At 44.6% G+C, this 26,850-nt stretch overlaps 1 protein-coding gene across 2 annotated transcripts in view; it reads left to right on the forward strand.

Annotated features, from left to right (window-relative positions):
• Window positions 1-728: 728 nt before the first annotated feature.
• MYOF (myoferlin) overlaps window positions 729-26,850 on the forward strand; it is a 157,871-nt gene continuing 131,749 nt past the window's right edge. For both annotated transcript variants that reach the window (XM_059055428.2, XM_059055429.2), the window contains exons 1-3: window positions 729-1,207; window positions 19,831-19,886; window positions 22,914-23,005. In XM_059055428.2, coding sequence (XP_058911411.1) covers window positions 1,120-1,207; window positions 19,831-19,886; window positions 22,914-23,005 — 236 coding nt within the window. In that variant the 5' untranslated portion in view covers window positions 729-1,119. The remainder of the gene's footprint in view (window positions 1,208-19,830; window positions 19,887-22,913; window positions 23,006-26,850) is intronic.

Below are 26,850 nucleotides of genomic sequence, written 5' to 3' on the forward strand. Positions count from 1 at the left end.
GTCCTCAGTGGTGAAAAACTGAAACCATTTCCACTAAGATCAGGAACAAGACAAGGTTGCCCTTGCTCACCACTCTTATTCAACATAGTTTTGGAAGTTTTAGCCACAGCAATCAGAGAAGAAAAAGAAATAAAAGGAATCCAAATCGGAAAAGAAGTAAAGCTGTCACTGTTTGCAGATGACATGATAATATACATAGAGGATCCTAAAGATGCTACCAGAAAACTACTAGAGCTAATCAGTGAATTTGGTAAAGTAGCAGGATACAAAATTAATGCACAGAAATCTCTTGCATTCCTATACACTAATGATGAAAAATCCAAAAGTGAAATTAAGAAAACACTCCCATTTACCACTGCAACAAAAAGAATAAAATATCTAGGAATAAACCTACCTCGTAAGGATTTTTAAAGAAGTCCTATGGAGAATCCTTTTGTGACTGAAAAGGATCAGCCCCCAGGACACTGATTTTGTAAACCGCAATTACCACCCTCCGGATTGGTCTTGCTTGAAATAAACTCATTTATTTCTCTGCCATACAATAGGGGGCACCCTTTAACTGATTAAAAACAAATTATTCTCTAACTTGTTGCTGCCTGGGTGAGTTCAACAGCAGGAGAAAAGAAACGGCAAAAGTTAAAAAAAAAATTTTTTTTTTAATGACGCAGTGAAGTTTTAAAACTCCACGAAGCTCAGCAAAGAATGGAAGGGGTAACAGAAATCCAATTAATTGGGCTTCACGAATTTGTTGCTCTTAGCTGCAGCGTCTTAGTGGTCTCTTGACCTGTCCACATTTATTAACTCCAAATCCTTTTCAGTTTCATTTGTTGCCCATAATTATTTTTAGCTGAGGTTTTGTCCTTTTCACTCCCACATTTCCCGAATTCTTAAGTGGGTGCCTGCGGCGCTGCGGAGACTCGGGTATTTGGGTATCAGTTTACACGTAACCTTCAGTAAATACAGTAATCCGCCAGGGACCCACCCATCGCCTCTCCTCCTTCCCTCTTGGCTGAAGAAGTCTTCCCCCGCCTTCTCTCCCGGGCGGCGGCGGCCGCGAGCTCCAGAGCCCGTGTCTTCTTAACTTCGTTGCTGAAATTTGCTTTCTGCCCATTGAGAGCCATGCTTCGAGTGATTGTTGAATCTGCCAGCAATATCCCTAAAACGAAATTTGGGAAACCGGATCCTATTGTTTCTGTTATTTTTAAGGGTAAGGACAAGTTTTCTTCTTTTTTTCCAGTCCTGTTTTGGAATGTTAGTTTCTTGGGTCCCATTCTTTGAAAGTCTGCGAATGATCAAATCCTGTGCGGCTTTAGCTGGAGTTGGTTACCTGTGCGGGTCAGGGGAGAGGATGGATTTCTGTGGAAGGCATTTTCCTCAGGGCTTTGAGACCCATTGAATGACCTGATGTTTTAACTCTAATAATGTGATTTTTTTTAGCCCCTGGAGGGAAAGATGTACCAAATTTCAAGTATCAAAAAGGTCTGTGTTGGTTCAGATTAAGAATTTCAGCAGTCTTGTATGCACTTATTGCCTGTGAGAAATGGGTAAAGGAGGAAAAAGCACAATTAAGTTGTTCTAGGTATCATTACTCGTAAAACAGACCCCTGCTGCTTTTGTTGTCACTGGGCTTCTGGGAGGTGGAGTAAAGTTATTATTTTGGTTTGTTTTCATGTTAATTTGTGCCTTTTTGTAATTGTTCTTCATCTCTCCAAAGTTGGGGTGTTTTGTCTTTTTGTTTGTTCGTTGCATGTTCGGTAGCTTTTAAATTGCTTTAAATGAACTCGGAACAATGCAAGTCTGAAGTTTTGGGCATCTAGTTTGGACTTGCTCAATGCCCTTGGGCATGTGACCTTATTTCTCTGGATGTCAGTTTTCTTTTGTGCAAAACAGGTGAGGGGGGGTTTAGACTAGACCATCTTTACAAGGCTTATTGTAATTCCAACAGGTTATTTTTCCTGACATTTGATTGCAGTGGAGGGGGACAGGAGTGGTTGGAGTGATGGCACACTCCCAGCCATTGTAGGTGATTCTAGTTTTGGCTGGAGTGGTGTGGCTAAAGCTGAATTTAGGAGCTTTATCATTTTCTGTTTGTCCAAGGTCATTGGTAAGATTGCCAGCTCACTCCTTGGCAGGAGGAATGAGAGGGAGTGAGAGAGGAGGGCAGAAAAAATGGGAGCCTTGATGGGTATGTGGTTCCTGACCACACCTCAGCACATTCTCTCTTCCTCCAGGAACCTGACTACTTCTCCCTTTCGGTTTCTGGGTAATCTGTGCCTTTCTCTTTTCTTTTGTCCAATGTATCCGTTTCTTTCCTTAAACCTCTCCCTCTGAGATAAGCAGGAAAATGCCAGAAATGAAACCCAAAGCTGCCAAATGATTGTTTAGTTGAAAAAAAAAAAAAAAAAAGATCTGGGGGACAAAATTGGATTCTTAAAGACAATGTAGTTTGAGAATCTGGTTAGTGAATATCATGTAGTCATGTTATATCAGAGTTCATTTGCATGTATTCTTTTAAAAAATATTTTTCTGTTTTTAATTTTATTTTAAAATTTATTTTTTATTGCAGTGACATTGGTTTATAACATTTTATTAGTTGCATGTGTACAACATTATATTTCTACTTCTGTTTACACTACAACATGCTCATCACCAAAAATTTAGTTTCCATTCTTCACCACACAGTTGTTCCCCTTTACACATTTTGCCTTCCTCCCTATTCTTTCCCGTCTGGTAACCACTACTCTGTTCTCTGTATCTACAGGTTTGTTTCATTTTGGTTTGTTCATTTGTTTGTTTGTTCTTTATATTCCACATATGAGAGAAACCATATGGCATTTGTCTTTCTCTATCTGACTTATTTCATTTAGCATAATACCCTCAAGGTCTATCCATGTTGTTACAATGGCAAGATTTCACCTTTCTAAATTTCGGAGTAGTATTTCCATTGCATATATATACCATATCTTCTTTATCCATTCATCCATTGATGGCCACTTAGGTTATTTCCGTATCTTGGCTATTGTAAATAATGCTGCAATGAACATAGGTGTGCACATACCTTTTCAAATTAGTGTTTTTGTGTTCTTTAGATAAATGCCAGAAGTGGGATAGCTGAATCATATGGTAGTTCTATTCTTAATCTTTTGAGGAATCTCTATACTGTTTTTCATAGTGGCTGCACTTATTCACATCCCCACTAACAAAGTATGAGGGTTCCCTTTTCTTTACATCCTCACCAACACTTGTTATTTCTTGCCTTTTTGATAATAGCCATTCTGACAGGCGTGAGGTGATATCTTACTGTGGTTTTATAATTTTTTTTTTTCTTGAAGCAGCTACATAATAGAGACATAACATGAAAAGTTTGTTACCTTCACCATTGACATGTAAAGACACGTACAAATATGTTGGGTTCAATCTGGTGATGTCATGGGGCAAGTCATATAGATTATAATGGAATTAAAATTTAACACTATATTGAAATCTGACTTGTTATTTGTCTGGAGTGTATATGCATTGGTCAAACTTTTAAATGACTAAAAGTATGTCTGCCTTAGCTATGGACATAAACACTCAACTGAAAGTGAAAAACTTCAGTTAAGGTGGGCAAATATAGGCTATCTAAACCATTACTTTTGCTAGGTTATTTAACTTCAGTCTGTTTTCCAGTCTCCTTTCATAGTATCAGTTGAGCAGTAAAGTCATTCATTCATCTGATAAGCAGCCCAGTGGAAGAAACAACTCAACTTAGAGTAGGAACATCCGGACTCTGGCTAATATTGACAAAATAGCTGATGACCCAGATTTAATCACCCACGTCTCAAATTTCTCAGCTGTGGAATCATGGGAACTGATCTTGAGATTTCTTCCAGCTTTAAGGTTTTATAATTTTACAGTTCCATGTATTGAATAACCGCTCTCAGCAAGGTATGGAAGGCATTGCCTTAGGCACTAGAGCAGATATAGTAATGAATATGGTATTTTTCTTGCTTTCAATCTATTCCAATGGTTTAAAACACTGGTGATGGCAAACCCTTTCCAGGAGTGCCTTCCAACTTTGAGCACTGGGTAAGATTAAGTAACATTGTTCTTTTTTTTTTCTTTTATTATTTTTTTTATTTTTGGCTGCATTGTGTCTTTGTTGCTGCATGCAGTCTTTTCTCTAGTTGTGGTGAGCGGGGTCTACTCCTCATTGCGTTGCGTGGTCTTCTCACTGCGGTGGCTTCCCTTTGTTGTGGAGCACGGGCTCTAGGCGCACCGGCTTCAGTAGTTGTGGCTCGCGGGCTCAGTAGTTTTGGTACATGGGCTTAGTTGCTCCGTGGCATGTGGGATCTTCCCGGACCAGGGCTCGAACCTGTGTCCCCTGCATTGGCAGGCGGATTCTTTTTTTTTTTTTTTCCTTTTCGGTACGCGGGCCTCTCACTGTTGTGGCCTCTCCCGTTGCGGAGCACAGGCTCCGGACGCGCAGGCTCAGCGGCCATGGCTCACGGGCCCAACCGCTCCGCGGCATGTGGGATCTTCCCGGACCGGGGCACGAACCGGTGTTCCCTGCATCGGCAGGCGGACTCTCAATCACTGCGCCACCAGGGAAGCCCCCACAATTGCCTTTTAAAAGTGAATCAGTGTGACTTGTTTTCCTCCTCCACGACAGATCTTAACTGCATGCCCTCCAGGCGTGTTCAGGGGCGCTGGTCTTTGTCTGGTTTGGGTTTACTGGTGAGTCTCTGGCTCAGCCAAGAAGGCATGGGGTTTTTATATCCTCCGCCACATCTAACATGTCACTGATGTTGAATATACCTTTTAAAGGTTGACCCTAGAAACAATGCCCTGGCAAGAGATTTGAGACATCTTAGTGCAATAAAGTCATTGATTCTTGGTCCTGAAAGGGACCATCAGAAGTCCGCCATTCTCCCTTCTTTCAGGAAGAATTACGCTTAATATTCTCTCAGGTGCTTTGTGGATGAGGCTTGGCAAAGGGCCACTTCACACATTTCTAACGCTGAGTGCCTAACACCTGCTACCCAGGGGCAAATCGGTGTCGTGCTACTTTTTGCTTTCTTGATCCTGGCAAGAAAAATGTGAAGCTGCCAGTTTTATGTTCAAAATTCATACATGAAATGTTCACTGGTCTGTAAGGCATAATGCATCTGCTGTGATATGGCAGCGGTGACTTACCTACTTTGTAATTTCTATTGAACAGCTGTTCTGTTGAATAGGGGTGTGCTTTGAGTGGGCCTGAGCAGTTTTCATTCAGAAACAGCTGCTTAGACATCTGACACCTTAAGCCTTATCAGCTAACTTGGCCTTAGGCATTAGGATACAAAGCCTATTGAGCATGAAGGTGCCAAAGCCCCTGGCTTTGGAGCCAGGGAGCCCTAGAAACGAGGATCCAAATTCTCACCTCTTACTTCCTAAGTGCTCATTCTTAAAACCTTCAGCTTCAGAGTTCTTAATAACCCTCTTACCTTGCAGGGGTGTTTGAGTATTAAATGAATACACATGTGAAATAGCACATGAGAATTCCTAAACTTCCTAAACTTCCTTCCCTATTTGATAACGTTTACTTTTATGGAGCCCTAAAATGTGCCAGACAGTATATTAGAAATCAAGTCTAGAAAAATACGTATAACATGGTTTGGTCTTCTAGGGAAGCAACTGGTTGGAACACAAGAATGAGTTAGAAACCAGAATAGACATGCAAAAATTATAATGCAAAAGCAGATGGGAGAGTGAAAAGCTCCATGGACAAAGTGTCCTTGAGTTGGTCTTAAAGGATGAGTTGAAATTTGACAGAAGTAATGAAAAGAAAGACATTCTAGGTTTGGAACAGCACCAAAAAAGGCCAGAGAGCCACGGGCCTGTGGGGTGAGGTTGACAGAGTAATCTGGTGTGATTGCGATTGTGCTTTACTCATCATAAATCACTGGGGGGCCACTAGGCTGCACTGTGGACAGATTAATTCTAGTCAGGTAGACTAATTAGATGGTTTACTAGTTGAGGCAAATGCCTTCCAGGACAGAGGGAGCTCATTCCAGGGCTAGAATGAGAAGGCGGGAGCTAATGTGAAAGATACTAAGGAACAGCCCAATTGGATTAAATGAATAAGAAAACCTTGCTGGGCCGGCGAGTTGGGCCATCCTTCCTCACTCTCTTCTGTAAAATAGGACATGAGGGTTAGGGTTAGGGAGTGTTTGGCCTGTTCATGCCTGCAGGGCTGGGTGGGGTATCTCTGCCAGAGGCCGGCCTGAGGGCATTAGCTACCTGAGACTGGAGAGGGAGGCCCCCCAGAGGTAGAAGAAAGGCACAGAAATAGAAAGTGATACCAAAGACACATTTTGCTATTCTCCCAAAAGTCAAATGGAGAGCATTTCCTCAACCAAGTGGAGCTGTGGTCTCACTCGCATAAGGTCCTTCCCTCCCAACCTAGTTGTGGGGTAAAGTGTCAGCAGTTGTTGAATTGCAAGGAACTCAGGTTTGCTCAAGTTTTCCCCCTAAAGTTAGAGAGAAATTTCCCAGAATACAATCATGGGCCTCACCTGTCCGGCAAGGGAGCCTTTGCTCTTGCCCCCCAGGGGCCTGTGTGCCTCAGGCCTCCGCCCTTCCCTGCACTGCATCCGTCTCCTCTCTGCACATTGGCTGCCTTAGTGGGGACTCTTACTGCTGCTCCCTTGCAGTTAGCAGCTTGCATGGGGCTCTGGGTTACCATGGAGATGACTTGGTCCTGACTCCACATCTGCTACAGCATCCATGTCTCTTAATTGAGGTGCTTGAGACCAAGACTCCAAGTGGTTCAGTTTTGGTCTCACCCCTGGTCCAATCAGCTGTGACAAGGAATACAGAATCCCCGGACAGACAAGGTGGATCCTACACAAGGTAAGCTTCTGAGGGCCGAGAACATGAACCATCCAGTTTACCTCCTTCCAGTTTGGGGATTAGACCTGCTTCTTCCCATCTTTAAACTGTAATCTGACCCCACCCCCACCCCTCCTTTAAGGAGCCCCCTTTCTTTGTAATCAACACATTACGTGAAAGGGGATGAATTTTGGACTGAGCAGAGTTTCACTCCTGACTTTATCACTAGGATTTAAATCTTTGGGGCAACGATGTTTCTGAGCTTTTCTTTCCTTGCCTATAAAATGGGGAGAATTACATGTACCTCACAAGGGTACTCCAAGGATCAACGGTGATAAAACACTATCACAGTGCCTGGCGCGTAGTACTTATGTGGCAAATGCTCATTTCCTCCCCCTTTTATGGCTGACTCCTTCCCCACTGCGGGGGGTACATACAGAACCCTGGGGGACATCTGAGGGGTGGCCCAGGCTTACATGAATAAATGGGATACCCTTCAGCTGTGGCACACAGGCGGCTTGAAGGCAGAGCCCATGTTTGATTCATCTGTGAGAGCGCATGATAGACTCTCAGCTAGGCATATAGCAGGTTCTTTTTTTTAAAAATCATGCTCTAATGTATGTAGCATAAAATGTACCTTTTAACTCATTTTAAAATGTACAGTTCTACTTTCTGTCTCTCTGTTTGATTACTCTTAAGTACCTGGTATAAGTGGAATCATGCAATATTGGTCCTTTTGTGACAGGCTTATTTCACTTGGCAGAATGTCTTCAAGTTTTATCCATGTTGTGGCATGTGTCAGAACTCCCTTCCTTTTTTAAGGCTAAATAATATTCCATAGTATGTCTATACCACATTTTGTTTATACATTCGTCCACTGATGGACCTGAGTTGCTTCCACCTTTTAGCTATTGTGAATCATGCTGTGAACATGGGCGTACAAATATCGTTTGAGTCCCAGCTTTCAGTTCTTTGAGGTTTATACCTAGACGTAAAATTGCTGGATCATTTGGTGAGTCTATGTTTAATTTTTTGAGATACCACCATACTGTTTTCCATCGTGACTGCACTATTTTACATTCCCACCAACAGTGCAAAAGGGTTCCAATTTCTCCACATCTTCATCACCACTTGTTTTTTTCTGTGGTTTTTGTTTGTTTGGGGATAATAGTCATCCTAAGGGGTATAAACAGTAGATTCTTAGCAACTCTCTGTTGACTTGGATTTTTGACTCACATTTGCCTCATTAATGCAAAGTGAGAAACCCTGCAGTGATTCTGCAGCCTCAGTGGCCAGCAACGAAGCAGCCCTCCTGTGACTGTAAGCCTGCCTATCAGGGGCCCAGCAGCAGGCTTGAGAGCCTGGTGGCCTCTTGACCAGTGGGGCCCTGGCCTTGTGAGGTCTGTGCAGCCAAGGTCATGCTGAGAGTCATAGCAGAGCAGAAGGCAAGTGGGAAATAGTTGGTTCCCCACAGTACCAGGTCTTCCAGTTGGCCTGGGCTCCCCAGGCCAAGGCTGGAACCAGAGGTCACCCTGCTTCTCCCAGCAGCACATCCTGGGAGATCAGAGTAGCCCTAGATCAGGTGCCCTGTAGTTCTGTCCCCTAACATCCTATACTCCTTTGTGGCATCTATTGGAACATGTAGTTATGTATTTGCTGGCTTATTTGATTTCTGTGTGCCTCCTCAATCAGACTGGAAGCTTCATGAGGGCAGGTGCCATGTCTCTTTCTCTAGCACCTAGCTCAGTGCCTGGCAAATAGTAGATGACCAATAAATAATGTTGAATGAATGATTCTGGCTCCTCCCTTCAGTCATTCAGTTTAGGATCTCAGAGGCCAGGGGGACCACGTAGGACCACATGAGACCAGATCCCTGTGACCACAAACTACAAAACTGATCTTGAGTATTTAGGACTTCAGGGTTTCCACAGGCTGTTTGGGATCCATTAAGCTGCATCTCAAAGGAAGCTGGACAGCAGGGGAGCCCTAGCCTACCTCTGACCTTGACATTAGGGCTTTGGTCTAGTTAATGACAAGAAACCTCTCTGAATCTTAGTTTTCCTAGCTGTGAAGTGGGTATAAGGCCTACCCATGAAGACTGTAAAAGTCAAATGAGATGATGTCTTTAAGGTACCTGGACTAAAAATAGATGTTTAGTCCCACCTCACCTCTTGAAGTCTGGCTTTACGAGGAAACTGAGACAGAGACAGGTCAGGATTCATCTCTGGACTCTTGATTCCAGAGCCTCTGTGTGTCTTCCTGGAGGTCATCATGGTTATAGAGAAAAAAATATATATATGTGCCTAAAACAACCAAGTCAAATGATTATCCCTTCCTCCCCGCTCTGAACGGATTGAATGGTTCCGTGTGCTAGGGGCATCTGGACCCAGTCTGAAAGAGGAAAGCCGTGTACCAAGAACAAAAGAACTTTAAAAAAAGAAGAAGAAAAAACAAAACCCAGCCCTCCTGGGGTGAGTTTCCCCAGGGTATGAAAGCCTTTAGGATGTGCTGTGACTCAGAAGCTCAGAGCTGACATAGCTTAGCAGTGAATCAGTTCCTGGAGGGTCAAGTGGGAACCATTTTATTAGTGGAGATTACAGCTCTTACTTATTACATTTAAAGTATTAAGATCCTAATATCTGAATGGCAGGGTGAGTTTCCACTTCCCCTTACCTTCGTTTTCTGGTTTATTACTTTCACCATCTTTTCATCCCAATAGCATAACTTATCAATTAAAAAAGAAATCCCTTCCCTTATCCCTCTTTCATTATTTAAAAAAAGACAGGGAAAAAAACCACAACATTCTTTTTGCTTCTCTCTCCTCATTGTTGGAATTCACTGCCTGGGCAGTCCCTGTCTCTTCCCATCCCCCCCCCCCCCTTTTTTTTTTCCCATCCTCTTTTTTGCTGCTGTTTCTTTACTGCTCCTCTCAGGCATAAACTCATTTAACAAACCTTGGTCGAGAGTGTACTTTGCCAGGCCTTGGGCTCAGCACTGCAAGCTGGATGGGAAACAAGCCAGACTTGGCGGCTGCCTGCACGCAGCTTGTAGTCTAGCTGTAGATCCAGCGAGAGTTCAGTGAGTGCAGAGTTAAATGAGTTTAAACTCCTGGAAAGGAGGCATAAATTTTGCAGATTATATTGATGACGAGCACTTTCTAGCTACGAAGCATTGCCCTAAAGCTTCACATATATGCATTCATTTATTTCTCACCAAAAATTGCAGTCCCTCATTTTACAGCTGAAGAGACCATGTCTTGGGGAGAGTGAGTTGCCTTGTGCAAGACCTCACACTAGGTTCCAGGTGGAGCTGGGATACACAGGCCCACCCAGAGGCTGTAACACCCACCCCTGTGTGGTGAGGCTGCATCTGACCCACCCTGGGGTAATTAGTGTACCTGGGCTCAGGGCTTAGCTCCCTAAGCCTGACAATCCAGGCTCTGTTTCCCTGGCCAAATTCAGCCCTGAAGGCATCTGATTAGACCAGTGGCAGGGCCTAAGGGCTGTGGTGCCTTGGAGCCAGGTACCTCTAGCTTCAGGGGTCTTGTCTGGGTCTCCAAATGCCCTCCAGTTTGTCCCAGTATGCTGGACACATTATGGTGGCCTCCCATGTATGACATGGCCTGAGGAAGGAGCTTCTTCCCAGGGCACTTGCAGTGCAGAAAGCCCTTTCCTGGGCTTGATCGTGTTTGTTCTTCACAACAACTCTAGCAGGTGTCCAGGACATGTATTGTTAATACTCATTTCACAAATGATCACCTTGAGTCTCAGAGAGGACAAGAGTGGCCAAAGCTGGGTGACCAGGAAGAGGCAAGGACTCGAACCCCAGACCAAGACTGTTTGTCTCATGCACTTTCCCACTGCGTCGTGCGTGTCTGGCTTTCCCAGTGCTTGGCATCTCTCTTGCATTAAGTCTACCCTCCATCCTCTCCCACCAACAAGCTGCCATCCACAGGCACTACTGATCTCCAGCTTTCCCCCATACCTGCAGCAGCTGACCAGCCCAGCTCTGCTCAAGAGCCCCAAGGCCAAAGCTCTTCTCAGCATAGGAAGGAGGGCTGAGTGTAGTGGATCAAAACTGCTGGCAATGGCAAAAATCCCATTAAAAGAGACGATTAATTATGGGATACCAGGATCTGAGGCTGAGTCGTAATTCAGCTAAGATTGTTGCCTAGGAAGGTTAGGATGGGGTTATCAAGCTTTTGACTCAGTGCTTTGTGCTTATTTTCAAAGTTCTTTTCTGTGACTATTTTCTCTTGATACAATCTCTTGGAGTCAGAGAGGGCAGAGGAACTGGATCCTCTTCATGTTGTCTGATAGAGGCTGTTTATGATTCTGATGTGAATCCCACACAGAGGCGTGTCCCTTGTGTCCTGGCACTTTCACGCTCTCTCCTTTGATCCTCAGTGCAACCCTACGAGGTGACCTTTTTCATCCCCTTTTCCAGAGCACGGAGGCCTTGAGGGGCTCTCTTGAAACAGTAGGAAGTCATGTCCTCAAGCAGGGTCCGAAGTGAATCTGCAGAGCACCAGCCTTAATTCAGTCTCTAGCAAATTATGTCTCAGAAACATGTTAGCCAGAGTCACCAGAGGTTGAGTCTTAGGAGCCAGAACACCTGTATCGAGATTCTGGCTTTGTTTCTTACTAGCAGGTGAGCCTGAACAAACAACTTAATTTTACTGTGCTATTGGGCTTAAATAAGGATAATAATAGCAACAGGTAACATACAAAGCCCTTTGAAGAGTGCCTGGCATGAGCCCAAAATTTGGTACCTATTACTCCTGGGCATTAGGTTGCCATGTTTATTAATGACGAAATCTAGGTATGGAGAGTTGGAGTCAGTGCCCAAGGTCACCCAGCTGGTAAGTGGTGAAAATGTAGCAGGTTGCCTGGCACCCTCAGCCTGAGGTGCTGGTGAAGAGCACAGGTTTGGAAATGAGGCAGGCATGGGGCTGAAGCTCAGCTCTGCCAATTAGTAGCTTTGTGATCTTGGGCAAGTCAGTTAACATCCCTGAACCTCAGTTTCCTCATCTGCAAAATGGGGATACTAGTACCTCCCTGTTGGGCTGCACCCTGCAGGACTACAAGGACTGTGCTTGCCCAGCTTCAAGACCAAAGAAAGAGCCCGGATTCAGTAACAGAGACATCAATGGTTTAATGGAGTGGGGAGCTTACATGTCTGAAGCAAGGTCCTAGAGCAACACCCCACCATGTGTGGTGGACGGTGGGCAGGACATGGTGGCAGTCTTCACTGGGGGGAGGGGGGCAGGGCAATTACCAATTATAGGGGAACTGACACCAGGTGGGCTCATTAGTTACCAGGCAAACCAGCAGAGGGGCACGCCCCTCACAGCCCCTTTGATATGGACAATCACTAGCTGCGGCCTGCGGCAAGTACAAGGGAAGGTCAGTCAGGTGAGTAAGATATAGGAGAAGCAGGAACTGGTCAGGCAGGGGATGTACAGAGAACAAGAGAACAGCCATCTTGAATGGCCTGACCGTATATACTCCACCCCTACGTACCCTGTATAACCCTTACAATCTTGGTCCTCCTCTCTTCCGAGATGTAGAGGGGCACTGCAACCAGATACCACAGATACAATATAGACAGGCCACCCCCTGGTTTTCACAAACCCAGAGCCACCCCCAAGTGTGTGGTCAGGCCACTCAAGATGGCTGTCCTCTTGCTCTCTGTACATCCCCTGTCCGACCAGTGCCTGCTTCTCCTGTATCTTACTCACCTGACTCACCTTCCTAGGTACTTGCCCCAGGCCCCAGCTGGTGACGGTTCTTATCAAAGGGGCCGTGAGGGACATGCCCCTCTGCTGGTTTCCCTGGTAACTAATGAGCCCACCTGATGTCAATTCCCTATAACTGGTAATCTCTCCTCCACCACACGGGGCCCCCTCCCTGGGAGCGAAGACTGGTGCTTCGTCCTGCCCATCGTTCGCTGCACGTGGTGGGGTGTCGCTCCAGGACCTTGCTTCAGACATGTAAGCTCCCCCCTCCATTAAATCATTGATGTGTCTGTTGCTGACTCTGGGCTCTTTCTTCCGTCTTGAAACTGGGCAAGCACAGGCCTTGTAGGCCTGCAGGGTGCAGCCCAACACTCCCACATAAGGATTTGACGTGAATGTGTTTAAAGTGTCTGGCACAGAATGGATGCTCGTATTCAGTTCTCCACCGAGAGAGCCAATCCAGGTGCCTGCCCCACCTGGGTTCCCTTCACCTGCAGCCCAGGCAGTTGGCAGGGCTGGAACGTGACCACAGCCCAGGGTCAGCTTTTAGGAAGAAGATGCTGTATGGGTTGTTCAGATTGACTGGGCTTCACCGCAGCTCCCCTGAAGATTTGGTTTTGATTCAAGAGTGTGTGTGCCTGAAGGGGCAGCTCCAGAGGCCACTGGAGCACTGGGAACAGAAAGCCCAGCAGTAACCCAGCCTGCCTTTTTGTCTGGGTGTTCCTTTAATCAGCAATGTCAGTGACTGTTTCAGAAATTTACAAAACAGCCTCGCTTTGTATCACAGTTGCCATTTGGCCAAAATGCCTTTCTCCTAGAACCGGTTTGGCAACATCTCCTGGAGCATTAGTGCAGCCGGTTGGGAAGCAAATAGAAATACTCCTTCAGCCAGATTGACCTGGATGGACCACCTGTCTTCATGCTGCCCCGAGTCCCTCTAACACCTGAGGGCGCAGTAGTCTCCTGCTAGCCCTTCCCAGAGCCTTCCCTGCCTCCTGGTTCTTGTGGACATTCTTCCAGCTGCTAGTAGCTGCCAGGCTCGCTGCCAGGGAGGAGCAGGCACTACCCACATGCCAGCTGCCTCTGGCGAGCCTCAGAGGCCTGGAATGGAGCCACGTGGCACAATTGCTCCAGCAGGGCTGTGCCCAGGCCCCTGGGCACTTCCTTTAGTCACTGGGGCCCTGCCCTCCAGAGAGGGCTCCACAGCCTGGGAAATCTCCTGGAGTCCACACTGGATGCTGCTCAGGTGCCATAAGAAGAAGTAATATTGATGCACTAGCTCCTGCTGGTTTAGTGCTTACGATATGCTGGGCCCTATGCTGAGCACTTTGTATTCATTTTCTTAATCATTAAAGCAACTTTAGTCATAATACTTATGAGCTTATCAAGTCCATTTCATTCAAATCATGGGGAAATGACTCGGGGCGGGGGGGATAACAATGTTAATAATGCAGTCGCAGCCTTTAAGAAGTCACTCTCTGGTCTTAATCCTCCAATTTTGGAAATTGCTCTGTGTCTGTATCTTCTAGAGTTTGAATCCTTGCTCTACCACTCACTTGCTGTGTGACTTCTGATAAGTTGCTTACCCTCTCTGTGTCTTGGTTTCTTCCTCTGTAACTGGAGATGATCATAATAGAACTTACCTCTTAGGGTTGGTGTGAAGATTAAATGAGACAGTCATGGGAAGTGCTGGGAACAGTGACTAGGTCAGAGCACTTAATAACTGTTAGCCATGTGTGGAAGGGCTTCAGGGGGCTCTGTGAAATTTTAAGCCAAATAGTGGATGCCTTTGTGTATGTCTGTGAATGTTTCTCAAAACAAAGGGGGCATAATCCAGGACCCAGAGAAGATGCAGAAGTATTTCTTTTTTTTTTTTTTTTTTTTGCGGTACGTGGGCTTCTCACTGTTGTGGTCTCTCCCGTTGCGGAGCGCAGGCTCAGCGGCCCTGGCTCACAGGCCCAGCCACTCCGCGGCATGTGGGATCTTCCCGGACCGGGACACGAACCCGTGTCCCCTGCATTGGCAGGTGGGTTCTCAACCACCGCGCCACCAGGGAAACCCATGCAGAAGTATTTCTGAATGGGAGGTCAAGTTTAGATGCATGGCTGACCTACATTGCATACCAAAGAGCTGAGTTACTTAAGAAAGCTTTGTAAGTAGCACCCCCATTTGTCCTGGGGCCATCTCAGTAAGACGCAGCAATCTAACCAGTCAGGACTTGGGGGCACTTCATATTGGACCCGGAGGAAAACTTAGAGATCATCTAGTCTAAATTCACCAGTTCACACAAGAGGGACTCTGAGCTTGGTGGTTGAGCCTTATGTCTCCCTGAGGTAACAGCTCAGGGAAATGGAGAGTTCCCTGATTTGAAAGTCCAGTGAGAAGAGCTGGACCGATACCTGTCTTCTCCTTGCAGGATTGTTAGGATCGGTGAGATGGTGTGTATGTATTTGGAAGTATGTAAAATGTGTTACCATCGTAGATGTTATTACTTCCATGGGCGCCTGGTATTACCAGTTGGTTCCGTTTCTCTGGAACCAATAGTATGTATGTACATATAAATGGAGAGAGACAGAGACAGAGAGGGGGAGAGGGCTCATGCAATTGTAGGGGCTGGCAAGACTGAAATTTCTGGGGCAGGTATATGGTCAGGCCACTCAAGATGGCGGTTCTCTTGCTCTCTCTACATCCTCTGCCGGACCAGTGCCTGCTTTACCGGTATCTTACTCACCTGACTCACCTTCCTACTTACTTGCCCCAGGCCCCAGCTGGTGATTGTTCTTATCACAGGGGCCGTGAAGAACTTGCCCCTCTGCTGGTTTCCCTGGTAACTAATGAGCACATCTGACATCAATTCCCTTATAAGTGGTAACCTCCCCTTCTTCCCGGGACTGAAGACTGCCACCACGTCCTGCCTGCCGTCTGCAGCACATGGTGGGGTGTCGCTCCAGGACCTTGCTTCAGAGGTGTAAGCTCCCCACCTCCATTAAACCATTGATATTTCTGTTGCTTACTCTGGGCTCTTTGGTTTTGAAGCTGGGCAAGCACAGGCCTTGTAGGCCTGTGGGGTGCAGCCCAACAGCAGACAAGTAGGCTGGAAATTCAAGTTAGAGTTGATGTAGTCTTGAGGCTGAAATCTAAAGGGCAGGCAAGCAGGCTGGAAACTTGGGCAGGATCTTCTTATACAGTCTTGAGGAGAATTTCTTCTCTAGGAAACCTAGAGAAGGTTTTTAACTGAAAAAAACCAGTTTTTCCTCTTAAGACCTTCAGCTGTTTGGATGAGGCCCACTCACCTTATAGAGAGTAATCTGCTTAAAGACAGTTGATTGCAAATGTTAATCACATCTATAAAATACGTTCGCAGCAACATCTAGACTAGTGTTGGACCAAACAACTGGCACCATAGACTAGCCAAGTTGATGTATGATTAGCAATCACCCTGGTCCTTTCAGCACAGATGTACCAATCTGGTCTTAGGAGTCATTGTGTCTCTCTCACCATTTCAATAAGAGTTCACACTGTAGGTGAACAGCAAAGGAAATGGTTCCGTGCAAGAGGGCATGGTGGCTTGGCAAGAAGTGCTTGTTCAGTTCTTGGGAAATGTTATTGGGAGGTTGGCATGTGAATTAATTACTGCAATGGTGACCTTCACAGAACTGAGAGGGAAGCAAGTGTAGCTAATCTAAAAACAGGAAATGTCTCAAAGAATGCCTTGAATCATGGTCCAAAGTGTATTCTGCATTTTGAATCAATTGTTATGTTCTGGGTTGAAACTATTGAATTCCTTACCGTAGACAGAAACAGTTCTCTTCATAACATTAGAGGTGGGAACAGGGGGAGGTAGGGGAGGTGGGGAAGAGGAAAGAGTTTCCTGTAATTTAATCTGATGTTTAGTGCCTGCAACTGAGGCCTTTTTTAAAAAAAGATGTGGAATAATTAATAAATGTGTGACATTGTGGCTGCTGATAAGACAGGAATTTATGTACTTTTTTTGGCTGACATGTGAGAAAAGGCAATAAAATGTAATGTGTGCACATTTTTAAAAAATTTATTTTTGGCTGCGTTGGGTCTTCCTTGCTGTACGCGGGCTTTCTCTAGTTGCGTTGAGCAGGGGCTACTCTTTGTTGCAGTGCGCGGGCTTCTCATTGTGGTGGCTTCTCTTGGGGAGCACGGGCTCTAGGCGTGCGGGCTTCACTAGTTGTGGCACACGGGCTCAGTCGTTGTGGGCACGGGCTTAGTTGCTCTGCGGCGTCTGGGGTCTTCCTGGACCAGGGCTCGAACCCCCGTCCCCTGCATTGGCAGGTGGATTCTTAACCACTGCACCACCAGGGAAGTCCCTATGCATTTTTTTTTTTTTTTTTGCGGTACGCGGGCCTCTCACTGTTGTGGCCTCTCCCGTTGCGGAGCACAGGTTCCGGACGCGCAGGCTCAGCGGCCACGGCTCACGGGCCCAGCCGCTCCGCGGCATGTGGGATCCTCCCGGACCGGGGCACGAACCCGCGTCCCCTGCATCGGCAGGCAGACTCTCAACTACTGCGCCACCAGGGAAGCCCCTATGCATCTTCTTTATTCAACATTTCTGACAGCTTCTGGCGAGGCATTGGTGTGGTAGCAAACACACACTCAGGTTTTGGAGCCAGGGAGACTAAGGTACAGATTCTGGCTGTTTCGTTATTAGCTGTGGGACCTTGGACAAGTTAGCCAGCTTTTCTCAGTTAACCACCTTGTCTATAAAATGAGGATGAGAATGTTTACCTTGTAGGTTTATTGTAAGGATTTAGAGTCACCGCAGTAGAATGCACAACCTGGCACCTGTAGATCGTTATTTAGAGGGAGCAGCTACAATTGTGGATAGAAGCCATTTTGACCAGTTCCATCGATTTCAACATCCTTTGCAGGACTTCTCTTTTTCTCCCACACTTTCTGGTACTGTACCAAAGAGGAAGATTGAGAGGTTTCTGTCAGACGAGGGGAAGAGTGAGTGGGGTCAATGTGGAAGTGTGAGAGGGGAAATCAGGACCACTTCTAGGTGACATCAGAATCTGATCCAGTGAGGGGCTCTGGAGGCTGCATAGAAAAACCAGTCAGAGTCAGGATAGGTGCAGGCATGAGCTGAGTCAAGTCCTGCCGAAGTTTAAAAAGCGAAGCCAGTTGAGCAATGGGAGCCCACTCAAGTGGAGGAGTTAATGCTTAGCAGAGTGAGGGTGGTGACTCATAGCTTTGCTATGCTGAGGTCGTGGAAGAAAGAGGTGGCTAGTCCCACAGCTGGCCGTGTGCTGGGAGCTTTAGCAACATGACATTCAGCTGAACGAAGCCCCACTACCTTCTCCATTCCACAGCAGTAGAGGGGAAGCTGAGGAGTGGTTCAAAGCTTGGCCACCAACGTGAGACTGCCTGGGTCCAAAACCTAGCTCTGCCCCACTTACTAACTCGGTGACTTTGAATTCGTTATTTGACTTCTCAGTTTCCTTAGCTGTGAAAGGGGGATGAAAATAATTATACATACCTCCTAGGGTTTGAAGGAGATTAGGTGATGTGAGATAATAGAAGAAATATATGTTGGTCTGTGTCTTCCCCCCAATCCCACACCCTCCCTCATTTTTCCTGGCACAGAGCTCCTAAAGCCCTTGTAACTTCCTAAGGGATAAGAGTACTTAGGAGTATCTTTTGTTCAATGAAGCCACTCTGGGTGGGCTCCTGGATGGGGGCTGTTCACCAGAAAGGCAAAGCCATGATTAGAAGCTGGGGATTTTCAGCCCCAGCTCCACTTCTCTAGAGTGAGGAGAAGGGCTGGAAATGGAGTTAATAATTAATCATGCCTATGTGATGAAGCGTCCATAAAAATCCCAGAAATATAGGGTTCAGAGACCTTCCAGGTGGGTGAACACATCCATGTACCAGGAGGGCAACGCACCCCCAACTCCATCATGACAGAAGCTCCTGTGCTTGGAACCCTCTTAGACCTCACCCCATGTATCTCTTCAACTGGCTATTTGTCTATATCATTTATCAATCCTATAATAAACTGGTAAATGTAAGTAACTGTTTTCCTGAGTTCTGTGAGCTGCTCTAGCGAGTTAATTGAACCCAAGGATGGGGTCATAGGAAGCTCAGATTTATTGCTAATTGGTTAGAAGCCCAGGTGACAACCTGGACTTGCTGTTGGTGTCTGGGGGTAGGGGCAGTCTTGTGGGGCTGAGCCCTTAACCCCTGGGATCTGATGCTAACTCCAGGTAGACAGTGTCAGGATTGAGTTAAATTGTAGAACACCCAGCTGATGTTGCAGAAAATTGCTTGGTTGGGGGAACTTGCCCCATCCAATACATCTGGTGTCAGAATGTTGTGAGTGTTCTGTGTGATAGTAGAAGAGACACACAGGAAGAAAAACTTTTTTTCCCCCTGAAAACAGGTGAGCTAAGGTTTACAAAGCCTTTTGTACTAAAACTCAGCTTTTATTTTGTTAAGTGTCTGGGGACTCAGGGACTCAGTAGAATCCCCTGCTCTTTGGACTTTGCTCCAAGGAAGCTTTAAGCACTAGCTGGATAAACATTTACTCATCTGGGTAGGTGTACTGTCCAGTCTCAGATGCAGAGAAAGAAGACCTTGTGTCTTCAGAAACAATGAGCCAGGAGTAAAGGAAATGCCCAATTCTCTGCTGGTCCTAGAAAGTGTTCATCTACGAATTACCTTGTATTAGGGCTGTGAGAGGGAAGCCAGCATAATCTTTAAGCTGTGTTGGGGTCTTATCACATGCAAAGGCAGCATGGGCTTCAGAGCTGAAATTCCAGGTTTATATCAGGGCACCACTGCTGCATATGAGGTCAGACACATTCTTTAACTCCTCTGAGTCTCAGTATCCTCATTTATAAAATGGTAACCTGTGGGTCAAAGGTTACCTTCGTTGGCTTCTTTCTGCAATGAGCTGGGGAGATGCACAGGCCCTGGGTGACTTTGGTCTGCAGGATTTGCTGAGGGAGAAACAATGGATCACAGCATTTCTGTGATTTTGAGTCTCCCATCCCTCAGCTCCTTGTCAGTCTGGGGATGGGAAAAATGTTTTTAGGCCAAAAATGCTGTTCAGTTTGGAAAACTGATTCAGGTAGCCCTCATCCTAGTCAGATGAAGGTAAGATGTAGGCATACCGTTTGCCCTCAGGGAAAGGTTCTTTGAATGAACAGATGAATGGTACAGGCTCTGTAAATGTTTCTAATTGACTGATATCTCTTACTTTTAATTTTCAGATGAGAAAAAGAAAACAAAGAAAGTCGATAATGAACTCAACCCAGTGTGGAATGAGGTGACTTCGTTATTTTTCAATTTTGTTTCACTGGATAAGCTACCTCTGATCGTCCCATCTTTGGTCAGAGGTTAACCCTTCCATTTGGAAGGAGAATCTCTGCATTTCACCCCTACCCCCTCCACCTCCCTCTGTGGCCACAGAGACAGCAGAGCAGCTTAAGGACACTACTGCACAGTGACATCTCCTGTGCAGTAGTGGTGTGGCAAGTAGAGCCTGGATGGGTTAAGGAGGGTGGTGTTCTAGCCTGGTGCAGCCATGCTGTGTGAACAGCTGTGTGCTGTTCACACAGCTTGCTGTGTGAACTTGTCCAGTTATGCTGCAAATTGGGGCACATCTGTAGAGTGAGGGGTGGGATTAGATCACCTCTGGAGTCCCAGAGGGAAAGCTCTGTAATTAAAAACATATCTGCATGTGACTAATAGAGATGGTATGACATGATACTTTGTGTGTCTGGAAGAGTGTCATTTATTGTTTTTTATTTTGATAAAAGTAATATATACTTAATGTAGAAATTTTGAAAACTTCAGATTAGCTTAAAAACATTTCTTTTGGTCCTACTATCCAGAAGCGACTACTGTTAACATCTCGGAGGTATCAACAAAAATTTATTGAATGAATACATTTAATAAAATAGGATGTCTTAGAATTAGCCAGTTAGTATCATACAGTGAATACAGTTTCCTATCCTATTTTTTCCTATTATATCCTGAACATATACCCCTATAATTCCATTCAAATTTTTTTTTTTTTTTTTGCGGTACGCGGGCCTCTCACCGCTGTGGCCTCTCCCGTTGCGGAGCACAGGCTCTGGATGCGCAGGCTCAGAGGCCATGGCTCACGGGCCCAGCCGCTCCGCGGCATGTGGGATCTTCCCGGACCGGGGCACGAACCCGCGTCCCCTGCATCGGCAGACGGATTCTCAGCCACTGCGCCACCAGGGAAGCCCAAAGATATTTTTATTGACTATGTAATATTGTATTGAATTGATATAATTTATAGACCTCCCCCCCACTACTGACTTTATATCTATTTTATAAATTGTTTCAGTGTTTAATAGATTTACAGATATGTGAAATTTTTAATTCTTTCCACTGAGTAGGATTTTCCTACGCTGACTAATTTTTGAAAAGTTGATCATCTGCCCCATTGTTTTTCCAAAAACCAGGCCAGACCATTCTGGATAAGTGCAGTGATAAATGTCTTTGTTATTTTGCTAAGTCACCAGGCTGTGACAGCTTCCTTCCACCGACTGCAAATCCCTTCTCCCCTCCCCCTCCCAACCAGTTTCAGTATCCCTATAAAATAAAGACTACTCGTTCTCATTGGATGAGGCCAAGACTAAAAGCTTCTCAATGCCTATCTGAAATGCCCTGCTGGTTTCACGCAGGTTGAGAGAGAATTCCACTTCTCTGCAATTTCACTGGAACCCAGAGCACAGCCAGCTGGACTGCCAGCTCCATGAGAGCCAGAGGCCTGTCTGGTTGGTCCCTGTGGAAACTGTGTGTTCCTAGCACCTCAAACAGACCTCCAAGACTAAAATAAATAAAAAGTACATGTATGTGCATTTAGTGATAACATGACTCTTTATTTTTTAAATTAATTAGTTTATTTATTTATTCTTGGTTGTGTTGGGTCTTCGTTGCTGCATGTGGGATTTCTCTAATTGTGGCGGGGGGTGCTTACTCGTCCTTGCGGTGCGCAGGCTTCTCTTGCCGTGGAGCACGGGCTGCAGGCATGTGGGCTCAGTAGTTGTGGCTCTCGGGCTCTAGAGCGCAGGCTCAGTAGTTGTGCACGGGCTTAGTTGCTCCGCGGCATGTGGGATCTTCCCGGACCAGGGTTCGAACCCGTGTCCCCTGCATTGGCAGGCGGATTCTTAACCACTTCCCTGTCACCAGGGAAGTCCCAACACGCTTCTTTATATTTGAGCTCGATCCATGTGGCCGATGGCAGAGAGGTGTATGGTCACATGAGTAGGCGTGTTTTGCCCAGGGCATCATCCATCTTACCCCATTTTGTTTCCAATGCACTTTTTTTTTCTCATAGTGCATATGTATTTATCAAGTAAACTTCGCAATTGCAGCTTTATAACTGAAACCAAACCTAAATGAAATGCCAACCCCAAACCCATTTGGATTGGTGGGTATGTTCTAATATGAGCTGTGAGACTCCTCCTCCATCCATTCCAAACCCATTACAAGGAGCATCAGATCACCATCATGCACTGCTTTATTTAATTTATTACATAATCAAAGACATCATTGGTACTAAGTTAAAATGTTTTTTTTTTGGGCTTCCCTGGTGGCGCAGTGGTTGAGAGTCCGCCTGCCTGATGCAGGGGACGCGGGTTCGTGCCCCGGTCCGGGAGGATCCCACATGCCGCTGAGCGGCTGGGCCCGTGAGCCATGGCCGCTGAGCCTGCGCGTCCGGAGCCTGTGCTCCGCAATGGGAGAGGCCACAGCAGTGAGAGGCCCGCAAAAAAAAAAAAAAAAAAAAAAAAAAATGTTTTTTTTTTTAAACATTTGCCATTAGAAAGCAATTTACTGCCTTAATATGAGAGACTCAGCTGACTACAGCACTGACCATGGTGGGACTTAAAATAAGGGGCTGATGCATTTCAGAAAATGTTTTCTTAGATTATTTACCACTTTCTTTGATAATAATATGATTAAGAAAAGCAATTTAAAAATAACCATTGAAGAAAGCATTTTCACATACATATTTTATTCTATTTGTGCTACAGTTGTGGTAGGCATTAAGTCTAGTTCTCTGCCTATGAGATGGATTTGGTGACTTGTCCAAAGCCACAGAGTCTAGAAAACGGGAAGCTAGGAGTCTGGTTTGCTTTCCCATGAGCCTCAGCAGCCTCCAGGTTCAGAATTTGATCACTTTTGTCTAACTATAGAACTGAGTACTTCAAAAGATTGTTATTGGTGGAGATGACCTGATATTTAGTATCAGTGCATCTTATTATATTCCCGAATCCTTTTAACAGCCTCTTTGTTTTCATAATCTACCTGTGGACAGATTTTGGAGTTCAACTTGAGGGGTATACCACTGGACTTTTCATCGTCCCTTGGGATTGTTGTGAAAGATTTTGAGACAATTGGACAAAATAAGTAAGTTGATTTCAATTGTTTTCCTCATTTTACATATTGTCTTACTATTGTTTATTTTGTTGAAGGAACATATCTTTAATAACATATTATACTATTTCCAATATAATTGTGCTTTACTTCTGTGCCCTCCTCCACCCCTTATGAGCCAATATCAGATGTGGCTAATCAATAAATTGCTCTTTCCCAATGACTGCTGTAATCATAAGAGGTTGCAAACACTAAGCCACCACTAGTCTAGCCAATTTGGCACTTAACAGTGAAAACTTTTTATGCTCCTGCAGTTTCTTTGTTAACTATGTATAGGCACTGATGATTTATCCGAACTGTAGCTTTATTGGACACAAACAAAATCATTTCTCCTTCTGATTATGTATAACCCATGTATGTCTCAATCAAGTTCTCTTTCCAGCCCTGCTTCCATTTTAACGTCTCGCTGGTTTTTTAGACCCAACAGATCCAAACCAGATTCCTACTCTTACTGCCCCTGCCAGTTTCAGATGGGGAAGAGTCACGGTGGTGCCCAATGGTGGCACACAGAGTTGTCCCCTGGGTAAAGGTGAGGTTCCCATGGGACAGAATGACCATAGTAAATTCACCCCAGTCCTTGATCTAGACTTTGGCCATAGACTTGGAACGCAGTCTTAGGTTATCAATTCAAACTAACTAAACTCACAAGAGAACAATTCTTAAAACCATAATACTTGTTATTTTCCAATGGAAATAAATTGCCTGGTTGGGGAGGGCATTCCTACTCTCTGATTAATGAATTTTTTTAAAAATGAATTTAAAAAAAATTTTATTTTATATTGGAGTATAGTTGATTTATAGTTTTGTGTTAGGTTCAGGTGTACAGCAAAGTGATTTAGTTATACATATACATGTATCTATTCTTTTTCAGAGTCTTTTCACATATAGGTTATTACAGAGTACTGAGTAGAGTTCCCTGTGCTATACAGTAGGTCCTTGTTGATTATTTTATATATAGTAGTGTGTATATGTTAATCCCAACCTCCTAATTTATCCCTCCCCACCCCCTTTCCCCTTTGGTAACCATAAGTTTTCTATTAAGTCTGTGAGTCTGTTTCTGTTTTGTGAATAAGTTAATTTGTATTATTTTTTTAGATGCCACATAGAAGTGATATCATATATTTGTCTTTCTCTGTCTGACTTAACTTCATTTAGTATGATAATCTCTAGGTGCATCGATGTTGCTGCAAATGGCATTATTTTGTTCTTTTTCATGGCTGAGTAATATTCCATTGTGTATATGTACCACATCTCCTTTATCCACTCCTCTGTTGATGGCCATTTAGGTTGCTTCCATATCTTGACTCTTGTAAATTGTGCTGCAGTGAACATTGGGGTGTATGTATCTTTTCAAATTATGGTTTTCTCTGGATATATGCCTAAGACTGGGATTGCTGGATCATACGGTAGCTCTATTTTTAGTTTTCTGAGGAACCTCCATACTGTTTTCCACAGTGGCTGCACCAATTTATTGTACATTCCCACCAACAGTGTAGGAGGGTTCCCTTTTCTCCACACCCTCTCCAGCATTTATTGTTTGTAGACTCTTTGATGATTGCCCATTCAGACTGGTATGAGGTGATACCTCATTGTAGTTTTAACTTGCATTTATCTAATAATCACTAATCACTAATAATTAGTGATGTTGAACATCTTTCATGTGCTTTTTGGCCATCTGTAAGTCTTCTTTGGAGAAATGTCTGTTTTCTTTCATGTCATTTCACATGGGAAGCCAAATTACTCTATCTTTGATTGTAAGATATCATTGACTGTAAGATGTACTATTAAGTTAGTAACATGTTTGGGGCAGGTGGTGGGGGGGTGGTGAAGAAGCTGATATTTAAATGCCCACGTCAGTTGTAAAAAGCATCCCACGTTTTAGTAATGTGAATTTATTTTAAAATGTATGTCTTAGTCTCAGGTACATTTGGTATGATCAGAAGGCTGCAATGAGATCAGTAAATTAGAATGAATTAGTTGAGGTAGGGTGGCCATATGCTCTGATTTGCTTTGGGTAGTCCTAGTTTGTTGTCCCAGAACAATGATTTATGATGTCACTTTTGCTGTCAACAGTGGCTTGATTTGGACAGTAAATTAGATGGTCATCTTAGTCATTGGGGTCTTCTGCTTAATGGCATCCGACTAAGAGCCTGCACAGGCTTTGATAGCTACTGCCCATGTCACCTTTCATGAGATCCTTTCTTCCATGTTTCATTGCTGACCAATGCCCCTTGTGACTGATGCATTTTTTTCTTAAGCTATATAAATACATTCTGGTAGATTCTGGCCCTACTCTCTTGGATCGAAAAACCATTCTAGCTTTTTAAGGTTATGCTGTACTTCTCAGCTTTGAAGCAATTATATGATTTTCTATCCCCCACCCCAACTTCCAGAGGGCAGTTTTATTTATCAGATTTCAAAGGTCTGGGGAAGTGGGTGATTAAGCCTCACTGTAGCCTCCTATCTGTTACTAATAATAGTTCTTTTCTTTCCTCCTCTTTCTGCAAGTGGTACCACTGTTTATATTCTAGACCAGCCCTCTCTGAAAGAAATATAGTGCAGGCTGCACATGTAATTAAAATTTTTCTAGTAGCCATATTATAAAACAAAAAGAAATGGATGAAATGAATTTTAATAATATGTTTTATTTACACATAGAAATGATAATATACTATGTTAATCAATATTTTAAGAATCACTGAGACATTTTACATGCATTTTTTTCTTACACACTGGATTTCAAAGACTTAGTATTTCACATTAACAGCACATCTCTGTCCAGACCAGCCATATTTCAAGTGCTCCTTTACCACGTGTGGCAGGTGGCCATCACAGTGGAGAGCACAGCTCCAGACCACTGAGCTCAAAACCTCAGGTCTCTGTGGATCTTCTCCCTTTTGCATCCTATCCAATCTGTTGCCAAATCTTACTTCTCTTTCTTTCCACTGTTTGTGCCATGTGCTTCTTACTTGTGGCCACAGCCAGCAGCCTGGTTCAGACTTCATCACTTTGTGCCTCATCTATTTGAACATGGCAGTAAAGCCTGGCAGGCTGGCCTGGGAGCTCTCATCTATGTTTCAAACAAAGTTGTTTTCTTGAATGTTACATCCTCGAGAGAGAGTCAAAACAAACAAATACATGAAGAAATATGTAATAAATCAGGTACTCTGAAGTGCTGTAATCTAAGGAGGAAACTGTCATAGCACATGAAGAAAACTAAAGCAGCATAAGAGGATGGTTACTGAGGGTGGGGGAACGTTTTATGTGAGGTGATGATAAGGTGACAATTGAGCAGAGACCCAAATAAAGTGAAAGAATGAGCCATGCAGCTTTTCTGGGGGGAAAGAATATTCCTGGCACAGAGAACAGCAAGTGCAAAGGCCCTGAAGCAGGAGTATACCTCGGTGTTGGAGAAAGATCAAAGAAGCCAGAGGGCTGGGGTGGGGGAAGGAGATGAGATCAGCAAAGTCACACATGCATGGCTTTGTGATCCACGATGCAAGCTTTGGATTTCATTCCTAGTAGGATGGAAGTTCACTGAAGGGTACTGAGTATGATCTTATTTACATTTTTAGTGTATCGCTTGGGCTTTCTGTGTGGAGTTTGGATGTAGGAACCAGTTAGGAAGTAGGGAAAACTACTGGGAGAACATTATATATTTATTTTAATACTTATTGAAAACACAGTGGGGCCCTTGGATGATAGCAGGGCAATGTTTTAGGTATGTTTTTCCAAAATATTTGTGTATTTTGGTCTCGTATTTTCTTCTTGGCTTTTCTATTAAACATTTGGCCTTGAGGCTGTGCTCACTGCTCTGT

This window comes from Kogia breviceps, chromosome 2, assembly GCF_026419965.1.
Source record: "Kogia breviceps isolate mKogBre1 chromosome 2, mKogBre1 haplotype 1, whole genome shotgun sequence".
In the NCBI taxonomy this organism is placed as follows: domain Eukaryota; kingdom Metazoa; phylum Chordata; class Mammalia; order Artiodactyla; family Physeteridae; genus Kogia; species Kogia breviceps.